The sequence below is a fragment of the Berghia stephanieae genome, chromosome 3 (assembly GCF_034508935.2).
Source record: "Berghia stephanieae isolate SIO BIC M18660-M18661 chromosome 3, UCSD_Bste_1.3, whole genome shotgun sequence".
Taxonomy (NCBI): Eukaryota; Metazoa; Mollusca; class Gastropoda; order Nudibranchia; family Aeolidiidae; genus Berghia; species Berghia stephanieae.
Window position 1 is genome coordinate 61,928,297 of NC_088362.1, and position 15,385 is coordinate 61,943,681.

Here is a 15,385-nt window from a genome sequence, read left to right on the forward strand (position 1 = left end):
TTGTCGATGGCAATGTGGACATTCACTCAGATATCTTACTTTGTTTACGTCAAGCTGAACTGAAGGGGATTTGTACAATGTAAAAAAACAACAGATTTTTGTTTTGACGTTTCACAAAAAATAAAAACAAAAACAATCAAAAAACACAAAAAAAAAATAAATAAAAAACAACAGCAAAAAATATATTTAAAAATTCAATAACTAAATAGATCTCCAAACTCATCACAAAACACGTCAATAATATCAAATATTTTGACATTTTATTTCAATCAACGAAGTTCTAGATATTGACCAAGTCTTGTCCATCTTACTGACTTGAAATCCCCTTCAAAAATCAAAAACCATGACAAAACACGTCAACAAAGTCTGCTTCGACTTGGCGATGCCAATGTGGATAGTCACACAGATACATCTTACTTTGTTTTGTCAAGCTGAATTGAAGGGGATTTGCACGACGTAAGAATACAAGAATTCTGTCAGAGACTTCAGAAATGGACCAAGTGATGTCAAATTTACGTGACACTCCGTCCAAAAACACGTATAATATCGTCACAAAACACCTCAACAAAGTCTGTTTTGTATTGACGGTGGCAATGTGGACATTCACACAGATATCTTATTCTTATTTTGTTTACGTATGAAGTGAAGGGGATTTGTACTACATAGAAAGATCCATACACGTTGCGATTTTTACCGTGACGGGACTGGTCTCGTTCGGCGCCACCCGATCCATGCTATTAGTCGCACGGGATTGTTGCTACACACGTGAGGTATTAGAAACCGACCGTCACCGGTCCAAGTCACTGACTCTCTTTTCTATTTTTCGTCTAGCTCATAACCGTGATAACTTCTTTCCAAAATTATATCAGACTATGAAAGGAATGAAATTGACGTCACTCAACTCTTTGTTATCGTTGTAAGACAGCCATATTGGTGAATATTTCTCACTAAATTATACCAATCAGACTATAAACATTCAAAGTTACACATAATGCTGTGTGATGGTACATTATTTCCGGCTGGCGGATGCTGTGAGTATTGTACCTAAACTTATAGCGTCAATAAACGTTCAAGTTTGCCCAATCATATTTAGTAAAAACTGTAATAATGTAACATGTCGTGAGATAGATAGATAGATAAATAGAGAGAGAGAGAGAGAGAGAGAGAGAGAGAGAGAGAGAGAGAGAGAGAGAGAGAGAGAGAGAGAGAGAGAGAGAGGGAGTAATGTTGTGTACAAAAAATAACTTGCGCGTTTATATAGCGCAATTTCAACTAAACGTGCTCAAAGCACTATACAGGGGGTCCCCAGCCAATAGCAACACATGGAGGACCAGAATTGTTTCTGTCGATAAAAAATATTTGTAATTTTGCCTTCTCGTTCTACATCTTATGATTTGCTCTACAGTGTCTGTTGGTTTGGGACTCCTTGTAAAACGCATGACGCAGATTTAGTAAATATTAATAATATTAATTACGCCCTTTCGCCACACAATCAATTATATGCCGTCGTAAAGGCATTCCACGATTGAATATAGATAATTCGTCAAACAAGATGTCTGACGTCAACAGGAATCACCCATGTTGTCCGAAGTGTGCAAATTGGAGGTTAATCATTTTGCCCAAGGAAAAAAAATGAAAGTGCCTGAAGTGCAATGCCTTAACCCCCCCCCCCCCCCCCCCCCCCCCGGGCCAAGTTTTGTGAATATTGCTCTATATAAATGCTCAGCTTTCCATCTCCTTACTTATACTTTCTCATCGTTTATGTTTGTTTTGAAGGGTTTTATGGCGCTTGCTACACATTTAGGTAATCTCATTCCAAGACAAAGACAGAAAGCAATTGCAAAACAGATAATATAAGGGAATAGAAGACAAAGCAAATACCTCCCTGCCCACTATGAGAGGTCAGGAATCCAATACATTTCTCATCGTTTAACATGAGTACTTGGCCAGTAATGGTGATAGTGTTTCCTACGTGTAGCTATGTGGTCTTGTGATATTGATATGACGACACCTGCTTCCGCATCGGAAGATCCTGGGTTCGAGCCTCGCTCGGCGCATAGTCGAGTCTTTGGAGAAAATTCTTTACTCACACTCTCTCACAGTAATCCGGTGTAAAATGAGTACCTGGCAGCGATGTCTCTGTCTGAAAACAAAAATTGTAATATCGTATATCAGGCGTCACGTCTCGTTCTACATGTTACGTGTTGCTGTCTGTCAGGGACCCTTTATAAAGCGCTTTGAGCCAGCTCACGCTTTTTATTTTGTTGTTGCCTATATTGACAACAGGGGGTCATGATAGCTGAGTGAGTAGAGCATTTACTTCAAATACAAAGAGAACAGGGTCAATCCTGGGTGAATTAAAAATGTATTCTCCCCCCCCCCCCCCCCCCCCTTCCCAAACCACCATCGTTGATATAACTATTTTTATCAATAAAACACAAAACAACAAACAAAACAACGCATGGATGACTTTAAAAATCTGGTAAAAACCGTTTATTTCAAATACAATCTTCATCAACACCGGGAAGACGTTACAAACTTATTTCTGGTTAATGGTCGGTCCCTCGAGAAAGAGAGTAAAAATTTATAAACTATTTACAATTTTGTTTATATAAATATTCTAAATTGTCACAGAGCAGCTATTTGATCTTAATTAAACAGTGGAGAAAATGTGCAAAAATGATATACAGTGCAGCTCCTTATAAAGACATCCTATCAATACGTCATGGTGCCCAAGTCTTCGTATATTCATATTTTTGATCATTAGAATTAGATATTAGGAATGTTTTGTTTCTTTTTAAGAGTTTTATGGCGCTTGCAACACGTTTAGGTCATATCAACGCGAGTAAAAAGGAAGAAAATGGGATAGTAAAAATTTCTAGAATTATAATTAAATCACCCGAGTAAAAGTAAGACAAAGGGGAATTGGTTCAAATAGGGAACATATGTAGATTCCAAGAGCACACTATCAGTGTAATTAGTTTGAGATTACCTAAATGTCTCCTCCTGACACAAGCACAGGTCCCCACTAAGAGGACCACACTCAAATGTGTACAAATCATATGTAAAACAAAAAATAATACAATGCATGACAGGGAGATGATTTACAAGACAAACAATATCATCTTCCAAAACTCCATCTAATACATTTGACTGTTTCCTTCCCTGCCAGGGCCAGGACAAAGCCAAGTAATCTCATTCCAAGACAAGGACAGAAAGAATGTTGGGAAACAGATATAAAAAGGGGCAGGGTTGCCAATTCAGGAGGCAAAAATTTACTGAAGGTTTTCGCGAACACATTGACAGACCCTTTCTGAGTGCTAAAAGACATTGTGTCGTTACTCTTTGTCCAATTAGCAGGTGATTTGAAAATATACTGAGGGTTTATAACATAGTGAATTCCGTAAATATATGGAAAATCGGCAACTTTGAGGGGGATAGAAGACATAGTAAGTGCCTCCCTGTCCACTATGGGAGGTCAGAAAACCCCACCCAGATAAATTAGTTAAAAAACTCACCATAACAACACACATTTGATTAAAACCTTGTATAGCTATATCAATATAATATACGATTAACTGGGGAAACTTTGCCTCTGTGAATTTGGAGCATTTTGAATAATCTTAGCTTTGGTTTAGTTATTGTACCCGTTAATAGACTTGAATTTTTATCAAAGGAAACAATTGCCAAAAAATTTACAATCTCTTATTGGTCCAAAATTCAAGAGGCAAAGTTTCCCCATAAGGCAAAGTGACCCCAGTTGACGGCAGTTGTAATCAGCAAGTTCAAACAGACACCATCAGACAACATGAACGTTCTGGTCCTATTTAACATGCATGTTTTTCGACCAATGAAATCATCCCATCCCTACTTGAAGTCAACGCAAACACTTGATTGTCTGACAATCAATAATATTTGATCATGTCAGGGCCAGTTGGTGGGTAAAGATGATGCACCCGGAGTAGAAAACAAAAGCAGACAACTTTTCAAAGGTCTAGTGGTATGACACTCAGTTTTGGATCGGAGGGTCTTGAGTCCGAGCCTCGCACATCGCATAGTTGAGTTCTTGGAAAAAGCTCTTTACTCACATTCTCTCACCATACTCAGGTGTAAAATGAGTACTTGGCTGTAAACAGAGTTGTCTATGTCCAGAAAAAATTATAATATTGTCTGACAGGCGTCATGTCTCGTTCTACATGTTACATGTTGCTGTGGTCAGGGACCCTTTGTAAAGCGCTTTGAGCACAATTAGTGGATATTGCTTTATATATAAACTAAAGTTTCTTCTTTTTTTTTTTTGAAGAGCTGTTTTCTGTTCCTTGTTTTAATTTGCTAGTCAAATAAGCATAATCCTGTTACATACAAGGGTCATTTCCATACATAGCCATTAGAAACAATCCCAAATATTTTCCTATAAGTATTTCTCAGATGATAAAATCAGGACAGTCCCGCCTGATGGGCATTTCAATGCTGATTCGATTTGAAGTCAAACTGGACTTGGGCACAGTGGAGAACTAATCACTTCAATTTTCAGACTCAGTCGTTTCAAAGTTCAGTTCAGATTTTTTCGAGAAAATTAAAATTTTGTAAATGAAATTCATTTTTTATTCAAGTTCGCTCAAAATCAAACTGGTGGGTAAATGGCAATGCATACTTTTTTCAGGTCGGACAACTGACAACCCAAATTGTTATGGCCTCGTAGTTGTAATGGAAATACATACTCTCAAACCAAAGCAAAATATTGTCCATTACAACAAAGTTAAAACAGGCCTATTTTTTACGCTCGGTTATCAAACCTGCAAACAGGTTAGTGGCTGTACACTGGGCAAAGAGAATTGCTATATCATATGACTAGACAGGCACTTGAAAAGAACCCACGTGACACGAGAAAGAGAATGAAGATCTGGCCAGACCAGGAGGAAAAGGCAGCAGAGTTGAAATCAAAACTTCAGGTATAACCTGGGAAGAGATGCAGACCCAGACTCAGGACTAAAATATATAAATAATAAATAAAATATAATAAAATTCCCTTTATTCATCCCATAGGTAGGGGAAATGTTTCTCTAGGGCCTATTCCAAGAGAAGACTGGAACAACCCAGGCATCAACCGCAGAGCTAAGGCGAGGTGACTTGCTCAAGGCCACACAGCGCAGCGGTGGGTAATCGAACTCTGTCTTTTCGGGTCCGAAGCAAAGACCGCACCGCTGAGCCACGCTGCCCCATAAAAATAGATGGAAGACTGTCGTAAGGGAGAGTAAAGTTACTACCATATGAGGATAAAGATTTTCTTTAACTCTCTCCTTACCAACAATTTTCAGGATATTTCCAGAAATATCATATGTACCATCACAAACATCAATTTCTATACACTCATTCTTAGAGCCAATTCAATAAGGACATACTATCTATAATTTTGTACTGCAAAACAAGCTTTACATAGCAGCATTAAGATTTTTCTTCAAATTCTGTGATGTATTTGGAAAAAAAAAATGTTCTTTGAATCGTAACGAATGTGACGATTTTCCTGTAGTTGGTAAGGAGAGGGTTAAGCTAGTTCTTTTTCTCTCCTCGGTTTCTGGTTTTTCTCTATTAAAAACAAAAACATTTTTTTCCTGACAGATGTTTTAAGTTTTACCCATATCGTCACACAAATATCACAGCTATAAAATATAGAATAAATTTACACTAAAATGCATGCATAAATTATTTGTATGTACATTATGTTTTTCCTTTCTGATTTATATAAATTATTAAAAACATGAAAAACAAAAATAAAATTAAGAATTTGAAACAGCGCCTGACAAAACAAAAGAGATCCCCCCCCCCCCCCCCCACTCCCTCCAAAATAAGACTGATTTGACTAGTGATCAGATCTCCTGAATTTCGATCCCTACTTAAGTCAGGCTGTTTGAGGTTTTATTCCCAGATTCCTCAGCTGATACTTTCAGATTTTAATCTTTCTTATATTCTATTTTCTACCTTGTCTGGCACTGTTTCTGTCTGACAAGTCTTTCCAAACTTTTAAACTCAAACCAGTGGACGCTCCCCTCTTTGTCGAAACAAAAGATAAAAGAGACAACAACAAAAAAAATGGATACAAATAAATCACATCACATCTGATCAGGTTTATGTCGCAATTTAAATTTGTATAAATCTGGAACTAACACATTCAACAACATGTGTGTTATAGTAGCAGTCAGTCCCCATATTCGATGAGGTCCTCCTGTGTACACAGGAAGCGTGTAACTCCTTTTCTGATCAAACCGTGTGCTCCTACAGTTTTCAGGGTCACACAGATGTCGAATGCTGACTGTAAAGACTTCCTCCACTTCTTCATCGCTGACATTCATCGTGGAGACGTCTATCTCACCGGTGCTGGCAAGAATCGGATGTACAAGCTGGCCGCCCAACTGCTGGAATGATTAGAAAAAGAAAGAAGAATCTTAAAACATGACCCCAATTTTAAAAAAATAATTAAATTCAGCTTTCTTATACAGCGCAATATCCACTAACTGTATTAAAAAGTCATTTACAATGGTCCAAAATCCACTACACTTAACATGTACAATGAAACATGAAGCCTGTGAGGTGATAGTACAATTGTTTTCGATAGAATCAATGTTGTTATCGGCCATGTATTCATTTAACACCTGAGTGCAGGGAGTGAATGTTCGTAAAGACCCTCTTATACAGATTCCTCTTTTCACCATCCAGAGAGGGACCAAATCCAGGGCTTACTGGTCCAAAGTGAGTGTTGTAACACAAGACCATAAAGTCGCACAAAAAGAAGACTGTTGGTATGATTTAGAAAATATAACAAAAGAAGATGAAACCATGTGGAAAAAAAAATGAAAATTAACAGACAACAAGCTCAGAAGAGTATCATTTTGGGGTAATTGTGAACTCAAACTGGGTCCCAAAAGCTAAGTTGGTAGAGCACTTGCTTCACACGCAAAGAGACCAAGATCAATCCTGGGCGCAGTCGATGTTTTTATCGGACCCAGCAGTAATTGGGTAACTCTGTCTCTTAGATTTGGCAGAAAATATTTTGTGATAGACAAGTCTCCTATTCAAAGGGTAGCAAGCAACTGCTATTTTCCGATTCATGCTACAAAAGCCGGGATAAACTCGGCTCCATGGGCCTTATGGCTCTGAAGGACTATCATTGCGTCCAAACGGCAATATGTCAGGGGGAATCTAGATGCTAAATACTGAAAACACAATATAGTCATAAATAAAACTTAAGTATTTATTTATACAGCTCATTATCCACTAAACGAACCCAAAGCAATTTACAAGTAGTCCCAACACTTAACATGTAGGTCACGACATTACGTCTGTAAAGCGTTGTTACCATTTTCTGACAAAGATGATGCTGTTAACGGCCAGTAATTATCTTACTCCTAAATACAGGAAGAAAATGTGAGTAAAGACCTCTTTTCAAAGGTCAAAGGTAAATGACAGACCACCAGACCGCATGGCCGCCAGTAACTTCAATTAAATTGATGTTCTATCGAGGACAATGAATAAGATGGATTTTTTTTGTTTGTTTTGTTTTTAGGGTTTTCCAGCACTTGCAACATGTTGAATCAGAAAGTGATTTCAGTGATGGTGAGGGGGCTTGAGGCAAATATTTGGGTATTTAAAACAGAAGGGGGCGTGGCATGAATTAACAGGTGATAGGGATCAGTGGATTTGGAATGTTGTAACAAATGGGGAGACAGACAATCTTGCTGAATTGGATATTGGCTTCAGTCAGAGTTCAGGAGAAAGGAATATTGGATTCAGTGAAGAAAGAAAAAACAATAATTGTAAAATATTTTCATTTCTGGATGCTTTGGTAGAAAGTCATGACTGATGAATGATAATAAGTACCCTTTCATGCGGTTCTGAAACGTGGATGCTTGACAAAGAATGTACAAGGAGGTCAGAGGCCTCTGAGATGTGGATGTATAGAAGAATTTTGAGGTTATCATGGACAGACAAGTATGTATGAACAAGGAAGTGAGAGGGGAAAGAATATTGATAGATACCATCAGAAAGAGGCAGTTACAGTTTCTGGGGCATGTGTGGAGGAGAATAGAAAAGCTGGTAGCATCTGGGATGATTGAAGGAAAGAGAGCTAGAGGAAGACAGAGAATGACATATTTAAATAACATAAGAATGACCAAAAGTGATTTTAAAAGCAACGAAGATTTCATGTGCAGTACAGAGGATCGTGATACGTGGGGACAGCTGCTCAAGAGTACAAGCCACGATGGATGATGATGGTATAACTAGAGCACTTATATAGTGCCATGTCCACTAAATGTGCTCAAAGCACTTTTCTATTCATGATAACTGACTTGCTGACTTACGGCCTTTCGCTTCCTAATCATCTGATCAGGACAAGTTAGCTGCCTCTTTGATCGTCTTGTGTTAATTCTTTCCACAGTTCACAGTCTTTTGATGTGGATGCTAAAATCAGAATATCCTCCTTTGATTTTAGTTCTTGGTTATTTTGGAGGCGTGATAAATCTTTATTCAGGACAGTGTGAAGTGACATGTGTGGTCTACCTTTATTTTTCTTGTGTCCAGATGGGGTGAAAAAGAATTCATGGCTTTATAAGCTGGTATCTTTTCATTATGATAGAGAATCAATAAAATTTCATACATTGCAAAAACTCAAAGTACGTAGTTCCATTCTAAATTTAGTTTTCCACATCCGATTCATACCATTTGGAGACAGAGGGTCAAATATTGATAAACTTACGCCTGCTGGAAGAGGGTTCATCTCACCCCATATTGTAAAGGCTGAGGGTTCAATTCCCAACTCTTCATGTGTCTCCCTTAAGGCTGTGAACACGACATCAGGATCTGAAGCATCGGCATTACCCCCTGGAAAGCTGGAGAGAAAAAACAAAGTCACTTTACCTATTTTTATCCTAAATAAATTTCTTTTTTTTTTTAAAATCCCAATTGGAACTCTCATTTTAAGTTTTGCCTCCAGACAGATATTAAAGGCGAATTTCCATTGGATGGATACTATTGACATAAGGAAGTCAATTTATATATCATTTATTGAGTTTGTGATCACAAAGAAGACATTTTATGTTTCTATAGATATATTTCATATAGATTTCTAAATAAATCTTGTGGGAGATTGTTGGAAATGTTGTGCCTTTGTGAGTGGTGTGTGAATGATGTAATTTAAGAAATCCTTCCGTAAAGTGCCAGGCGGTCATGTTTATGTGCCATAAATAATATTAATTATTTATAAACATTGTTATTTCAAATCTGTGCCGAGCAGTTTTTGACATTGGTAAAGATTAATTAATTTAATAAATTTTCTTTAATCTTTTATGAATAATTCAAATTTTGTATTTTACCTAACATGGCCCCTGTATTGCATCAGCTGTCTTGACCTCAGTGTTAACAAGATGGACGGTTCGCCTTGAACTGTACACAGAGGAACTAAAACTGCGGCTGTTCTGTGACCTTCTTTAAGTGGGATATGTTTGTCTGTTCGAACTGGTTTTACGTTTTTTAGTCTCTGTTGAACCCTCCTTCTGTTTTCATCTAAATTGAAAATGTAGAAATCATCAAAAGAAAAAAATTAACTAATTTTTTAATCAGTTATTATCCACAAATAGAGACCGATTTGCAGGTCTGATAACCCAAGATGTTATGGTCTCATTGTTGTATTGGAAATATATATAAATACTCTCAAACCAACGCAAGACGAATGTTAAACCCAGGACTATAATAGCGTTTGGTTATCAGACCTGCAAATATGGGCACATCAGTTATTATACACATGACGAAAGAAAGGAGAAAAAAAAATAAAAGCAAGCATAGTATATACAGTGCACTCTCCCGATAACGACATGGCTTGGGACGAGAGGTGCATGTCGTTATCGGGAACATGTCGTTATTCGGAAAATTTCAAGATGGCGGAAAAAGAGGTGTGGCTAGACCCTTAGAATGTACATTAATGTACCAACCATAGTGGGTGATCAGTGATCGGACTTTCCAAACATGTAAAATACACAAGTGTGTGTGTGTGTGTACATGTAGTTTTGTTGTGGCAGGCTTCTCCTTTAAAAGTGTGAGTCTTGTTCGGGAGGCAGCGGAAAAACAGGCCTGTTTCATCCGCGTTGAAAACGTCACGAGGTGAATACTCTTTCATCAAACTGGACAGAGTTGTTGTCTTCCATTCATCGACGATTGATGTGTCCACGGAAGCAGATTCGCCGCAGGCCACCTTGAACACGATGCCGTGTCGCTGCTTGAATTTCATCAGCCAACCGCTGCTTGCTTGAAAATCTGTTACGCCTAGCCTCTCCGCAATAAGTCGGGCCTGCTCGCGGATAATGGGGCCAGAAGTAGGGGCATTTATTGCTCTTGTTTGTTTAAACCATGTCAACACAGCTTCGTCTACGGTCGCATTCGTTGCAAGGCGTGGTTTCTTGCGCTGAGGTTCATGGCTGCTTGTCTCTATCTTTGTCCTGTTCTTGATTATTGTTGATAAGCTGTTGTGGGGAATCTCGTACTTCTCAGCGATCTGTTTCTTGGTTAATGTCTTTGTGTCCACATCAGCCAGAATTTGCAGCTTGACATCTATTGTCAGTATCTTTCTTTTTCTAATAGCAGCTGTCGACATCTTGGGGTGCGTTATTGTTCTCGGGTGAATACAATCGATTCAGCGGTCAGCGATGTGATGATTGACTCATTCAATGCGTGTCACCCTTTTGTACCGATGACAATAGACACAGGTGTGTTTTCATTGGCTATGAGGTGCCTCTGGTAGGACATTTCATTGGCCGATAACAAAGTGATCTCATTGGCTATGAGGTGCCTCTGGTAGGACATTTCATTGGCCGATAGCAAAGTGATCTCATTGGCTATGAGGTGCCACTTACCGGAAACAACATTTTAGCTATTTTTATTTTTGTATCTAGCAAAGTCACAGCCGATTATTGCTAACTCAATGTCGTTATCCGGAGAGTGGTCTAAAAAGTATGTCATTATTTAGAGAGTTTTATTACTAATAACATATAGTAAAAAAATCGGGACCGGGGGCCAATGTCGTTATCGGGAGAATGTCGCTATTCGGAGAGGTCGTTATCGGGAGAGTGCACTGTATTATGATACTCGTGATTCACTACAACAAAAAATCACTGTTTTGTTTTCAACAATATAATGTATAGTGCAGCTATGTGGTCTAGTGGTATGACTCGCTTTCGGATTGGAAAGTCCTGGGGTCGAGCCTCACTCAGTGCATAGTTGAGTCCTAGGAGAAGGCTCTTTACTCACTCACCGTACTCAGGTGTAAAATGAGTACCTGGCCGTTAACAGCGTTGTATCTGTCCGAAAAAAAAAATAATATCATCTAACAGGCGTCATGTCCCGTCCTAAATGTTAAAAGTTGCTGTAGGTCAGGACCCCTTGTAAAGCGATTTGAGCATGTTTAGTGGATATTGCGCTATATAAAAAAGCTCAAAAAAAAAAAAGCTCATTTTATAGATAACGGGAAAAGAAGTCAAAATTGTATTGTTGTGGTGTTTGGGATTCCTGTGGTTCTGTTATAGAGACAACTCTTCTGGAAACCTCTTCATTTGATGTGTGGTCTTGTGGTATGACACTCGCTTTCAGATCGGAAGGTCCTGGGTTTGAGCCTCGATTGGCGCATAGTTGAGTCCCTGGAAAAGGCTCTTTATCTGAGTACCTGTCTGTTAACAGTGTTGTATCTGTCGTAAAAAAATTGTAATATCGCCTAATAGGCATCATGTCTCATTCGAAATGTTATGTGTTGCTGTTGGTCAGGGATCCTTTGTAAAGCGTTTTGAGCACGTTTAATGGATATTGAGCTATATAAAAGCTCAAGCTCGATGTATGGTTTGTCCAGATGATGCCCAAAATGCAGCTATAACATTTGTTTTCTAATGATTGTATTCTTTTTCTTTTAAATCCTTTTATAATAATAGTATGAATTAATCATGAATTAAAACAAGAAAAAAAATCAAACTAAAAACAGACAAAAACTGAAACATTGGTTCTAACTACAAACTTGCCTGATAGTATATTTTGGAATGGAGACGCATCTGATTTCTTCTGATCCTGGGAATAGCTTTTAGACTGGAATGTGGTAAAGCGACAACACAAACGTTGTGTAGATGGAGAATTTGCCACTTTCTTTAATATACTGCACTGAAATTAGAAAATAAAAATTTATGAAAACATTCTATGCCTTTAATAACTTTTATTATTTATCCACCTTTAATTATCATAAATTTGTCAATCAGACTCCACCCTCTTTGAAAGAATAGCTTTCTTCTTGAAACTCACAGATAAAATGTGTCAGTGCATGACATAATCAGTCGGAAGGTGAAAATTTTGGATATGCATTTTTTAAAAACATTTTCTGAAAGAATATGCCCACTAGAGCATTTTAATCTGTATTTGAAGTAAATCGGGTGATTTTTCATGAAGTAATGGTCAGATGTATGGGAAAGGTATCCAGCAACTTTACTCAAATTTCATACTTCTTCCACTTGACTAGCTGTACTGTAAAAAATATTTAGAAGTGAAATTAAGCTTTGATATTTCCGGAAGATGTACAAAAAGGGTTAATCAGTTATGACAAGAACTCATTTTTTATAAAAAATTGACCTTCTAAATAAACTTGGCAATATCTAAGTTCAAACCTTTTCACCATCCGACTGATTATGTTATTCACTGTAATCAATGATTAAATGTGGTCAAGAATCACCCCAAAACACTATTACATCGGAGTGAATCTGTTGCTAGAAAGTGAATTTTAAGCTTTACTGATACATATTGTGTTAATTTAAATGAACTGACTATTTCTCCTAAAACACTTGGGGAAATAAACTTGAACTCTACTTTCCCTAACAATTTCTGATTTCCGTTCTCAATAATTTTCTCAGTTACCTATTTGTGTGAGTTCGCACCATCTTTCATCATTCTGCCATTTCTGAGGACTGGGAGGACGCATGTTCTAGATCTTGTTAACATCCCCCAAAATAGTGAACAAATTTTTGAAACAAAGAGAAAATTGAAATACGAAAAAAGAAATTAAAATGAAAACAGAAACAAAAGGGAAAAGAAAAATAATCTTTGTGTTGGATGGCTAACAACTTGCAATTTCTCTTCTGCTTTTTCTTAACAAAAAAACAACAAAACAAAGCAAAACAAATAAACAAACAATTAATGAAGATGAAGAAAAAAAAACACTGGACTCTTCAACATAAAGGCTATTCGGATTGGAGTCTGAATAATAAAAACCTTATTTTACTAAGTATTCAGGGAAAATAGAGTTCAGGATTCATTTGGAGAGCATTAGAGAATTAGAGATCAAGTTTATTTCCTCGAGCGTTCGGAGAAATTGAGATCCAGCCATTATGAGTAGTCCTACCCCAACCCCCCCCCCCCCCCCCTTGAATACTGAATCAAAAGACAAAACAAAAAGAAAAGAAAAGTAAAATAAAATTAAAATAAAATTTGTATTTGACAGCTGACAACTTGCAATCTCTCTTCTGCCTTTTTTTAACACCAAAAACAAATAAACAAACAATATATAAATAAGAAGAAAAAACTCGCCTCCTCAACATAAACATAACCTTCTTGAACCGAATATTCGGGAAAATAGAGTTCAGCATTATTTTGGCAAGCATTTGAGATTTTGAATTGGAGTTCAAGTTTATTTCCCAGAGCGTTTGAGAGTTCAAGTTTTTTTCTCCGAGCATTTGGTGCACAGTGTTCGGAGAAATAGAGTTCAAGTTCATTTTCCCAAAGGTCGGGAAAATAGAGCGGGCCTGACTAAAATAAATGACTTCTTGTTTACATCTCACCTGAAAAGTTATTTAATGTGCGGGAGGCCTTCTGAAAGCTCCTTCATCCCCAGTATTCTTGTTTTTTATAATGTTCTAGTAGAGGGTTTGGGAGGGGGAAAACCCTTTTTTTTTTTAGTCCCCCCCCCCCCCCCTCCCAAACCCCCTACTAAAACAAGAATACTGGGGATGTAAGAGCTTTCGGAAGGCCTCCCTAATTTGCAAACAAAAACACCTCTCTTCTATTCTTAGGCAGCAAACTGAGTGAAATTTTGGATTCAGGTTCATTTTGCTCTCAGTCTCAACTCTATAAAAATAAATGAAAATGAACCTTCCCAAATCGAGACAATACTGAGTATGATGAAAATGGCCTTTCCTCTCCTGTCAATTTTTTTTTTTAAGAAAAAAAAAAAACATCACGGTGAAAATAATCTGGCGCAGACTTGAGCTGAGAAAATCAGTTGTTTTTTTCCTCTCTTTTGAGACACCGAAAACTCGCAAGTAACGTAAACTTGACGGTAAAAGTAAAGGCAAAATCAAAAGGCCAAGGGAGCACTGATAGATAACAAAAAAAAAATAATACAAATAACATACCATTTCAGAAATACTCAATTTTGACGAAATTTAACGATAATGTAGATTGACACACAGAGAAACAACAGGATGAAAATGAAGACAACGGATGCAATATTTTATTGACAAAATAGGATACAAATTGCAAAATACAGACAAATGTGGAAGTGAAACCGAAAGTAGGGTCGGGGTCAACAAGATAAAATGAATTAAAGTTGAAGCTAATACTTGGTACTTGTTATGCTTACTTATTAGTGCTTTCTTTTGAACAATGAAAATTAGTTCATACAAAAATTGAGTTGGATAGTCATTTATTTTGATAAGCGACAAGGAATCCATTAGTAGAAAGGTGCCAGGGAACAATAGAGAATTGATGCTATGCGTTTATCCAAAGAGCTCATAACATCCGCCAGCCGGATTAAGCGTACCAACACACAAAAGTATGTGTAATCGTAAACGTTTATCTTCAATTTTCAAGCCTTGTATGTATTTGCAAACGCATCGTCGTCGTCGTCGTCGTCATCATCATCATCATCATCATCATCATAATCGTCACCATCATCATCATCATCATCATCATCATCATCATCATCATCATCATCATTCTTCTTCATATCATCATCATCATCATCATCATCATCATCATCATCATCATCATCATCATCACCATCATCATCAACATCATCATCATCATCATCATCATCGTCGTCGTCGTCGTCATCATCATCATCATCATCATCATCATCATCATCATCATCATTATGATATTTGTAACATTCAGTAATACGGTAATTAATTCACAGAAGAACATCGCTCACTTTAAAACAGCAACAAGCCTGGCGACATAATATCTATAGATTTGTCTTGGAAAACAAAACAAAAAACAGTAACGGCAAAAAAAAGTTTTTTCGGCCTCAAAGACCTTCTTCAGCCAGAGCAACAACAAAAAACAAAAAAAAAAAACAAAAAACAAGGATAAC

General features: G+C 37.4%; 1 protein-coding gene across 2 annotated transcripts; it reads right to left on the reverse strand.

Moving 5' to 3' along the window:
- Positions 1–2,466: 2,466 nt before the first annotated feature.
- Positions 2,467–14,589, reverse strand: LOC144968145 (mitochondrial coenzyme A diphosphatase NUDT8-like). Of its 2 annotated transcripts, none has more exons than XM_078906165.1 (5): positions 14,427–14,589; positions 12,054–12,189; positions 9,369–9,558; positions 8,753–8,885; positions 2,467–6,410 (listed from the first exon to the last, which is right to left on the reverse strand). In XM_078906165.1, the coding sequence occupies exons 1-5, from the start codon at positions 14,427–14,429 to the stop codon at positions 6,111–6,113; spliced, it is 762 nt and encodes a 253-aa protein (XP_078762291.1). In that variant the 5' UTR covers positions 14,430–14,589; the 3' UTR covers positions 2,467–6,110. The 2 variants fall into 2 exon arrangements, with proteins under 2 accessions (XP_078762291.1, XP_078762290.1); XM_078906164.1 differs by having other exon boundaries at positions 2,467–6,413.
- Positions 14,590–15,385: the final 796 nt, after the last annotated feature.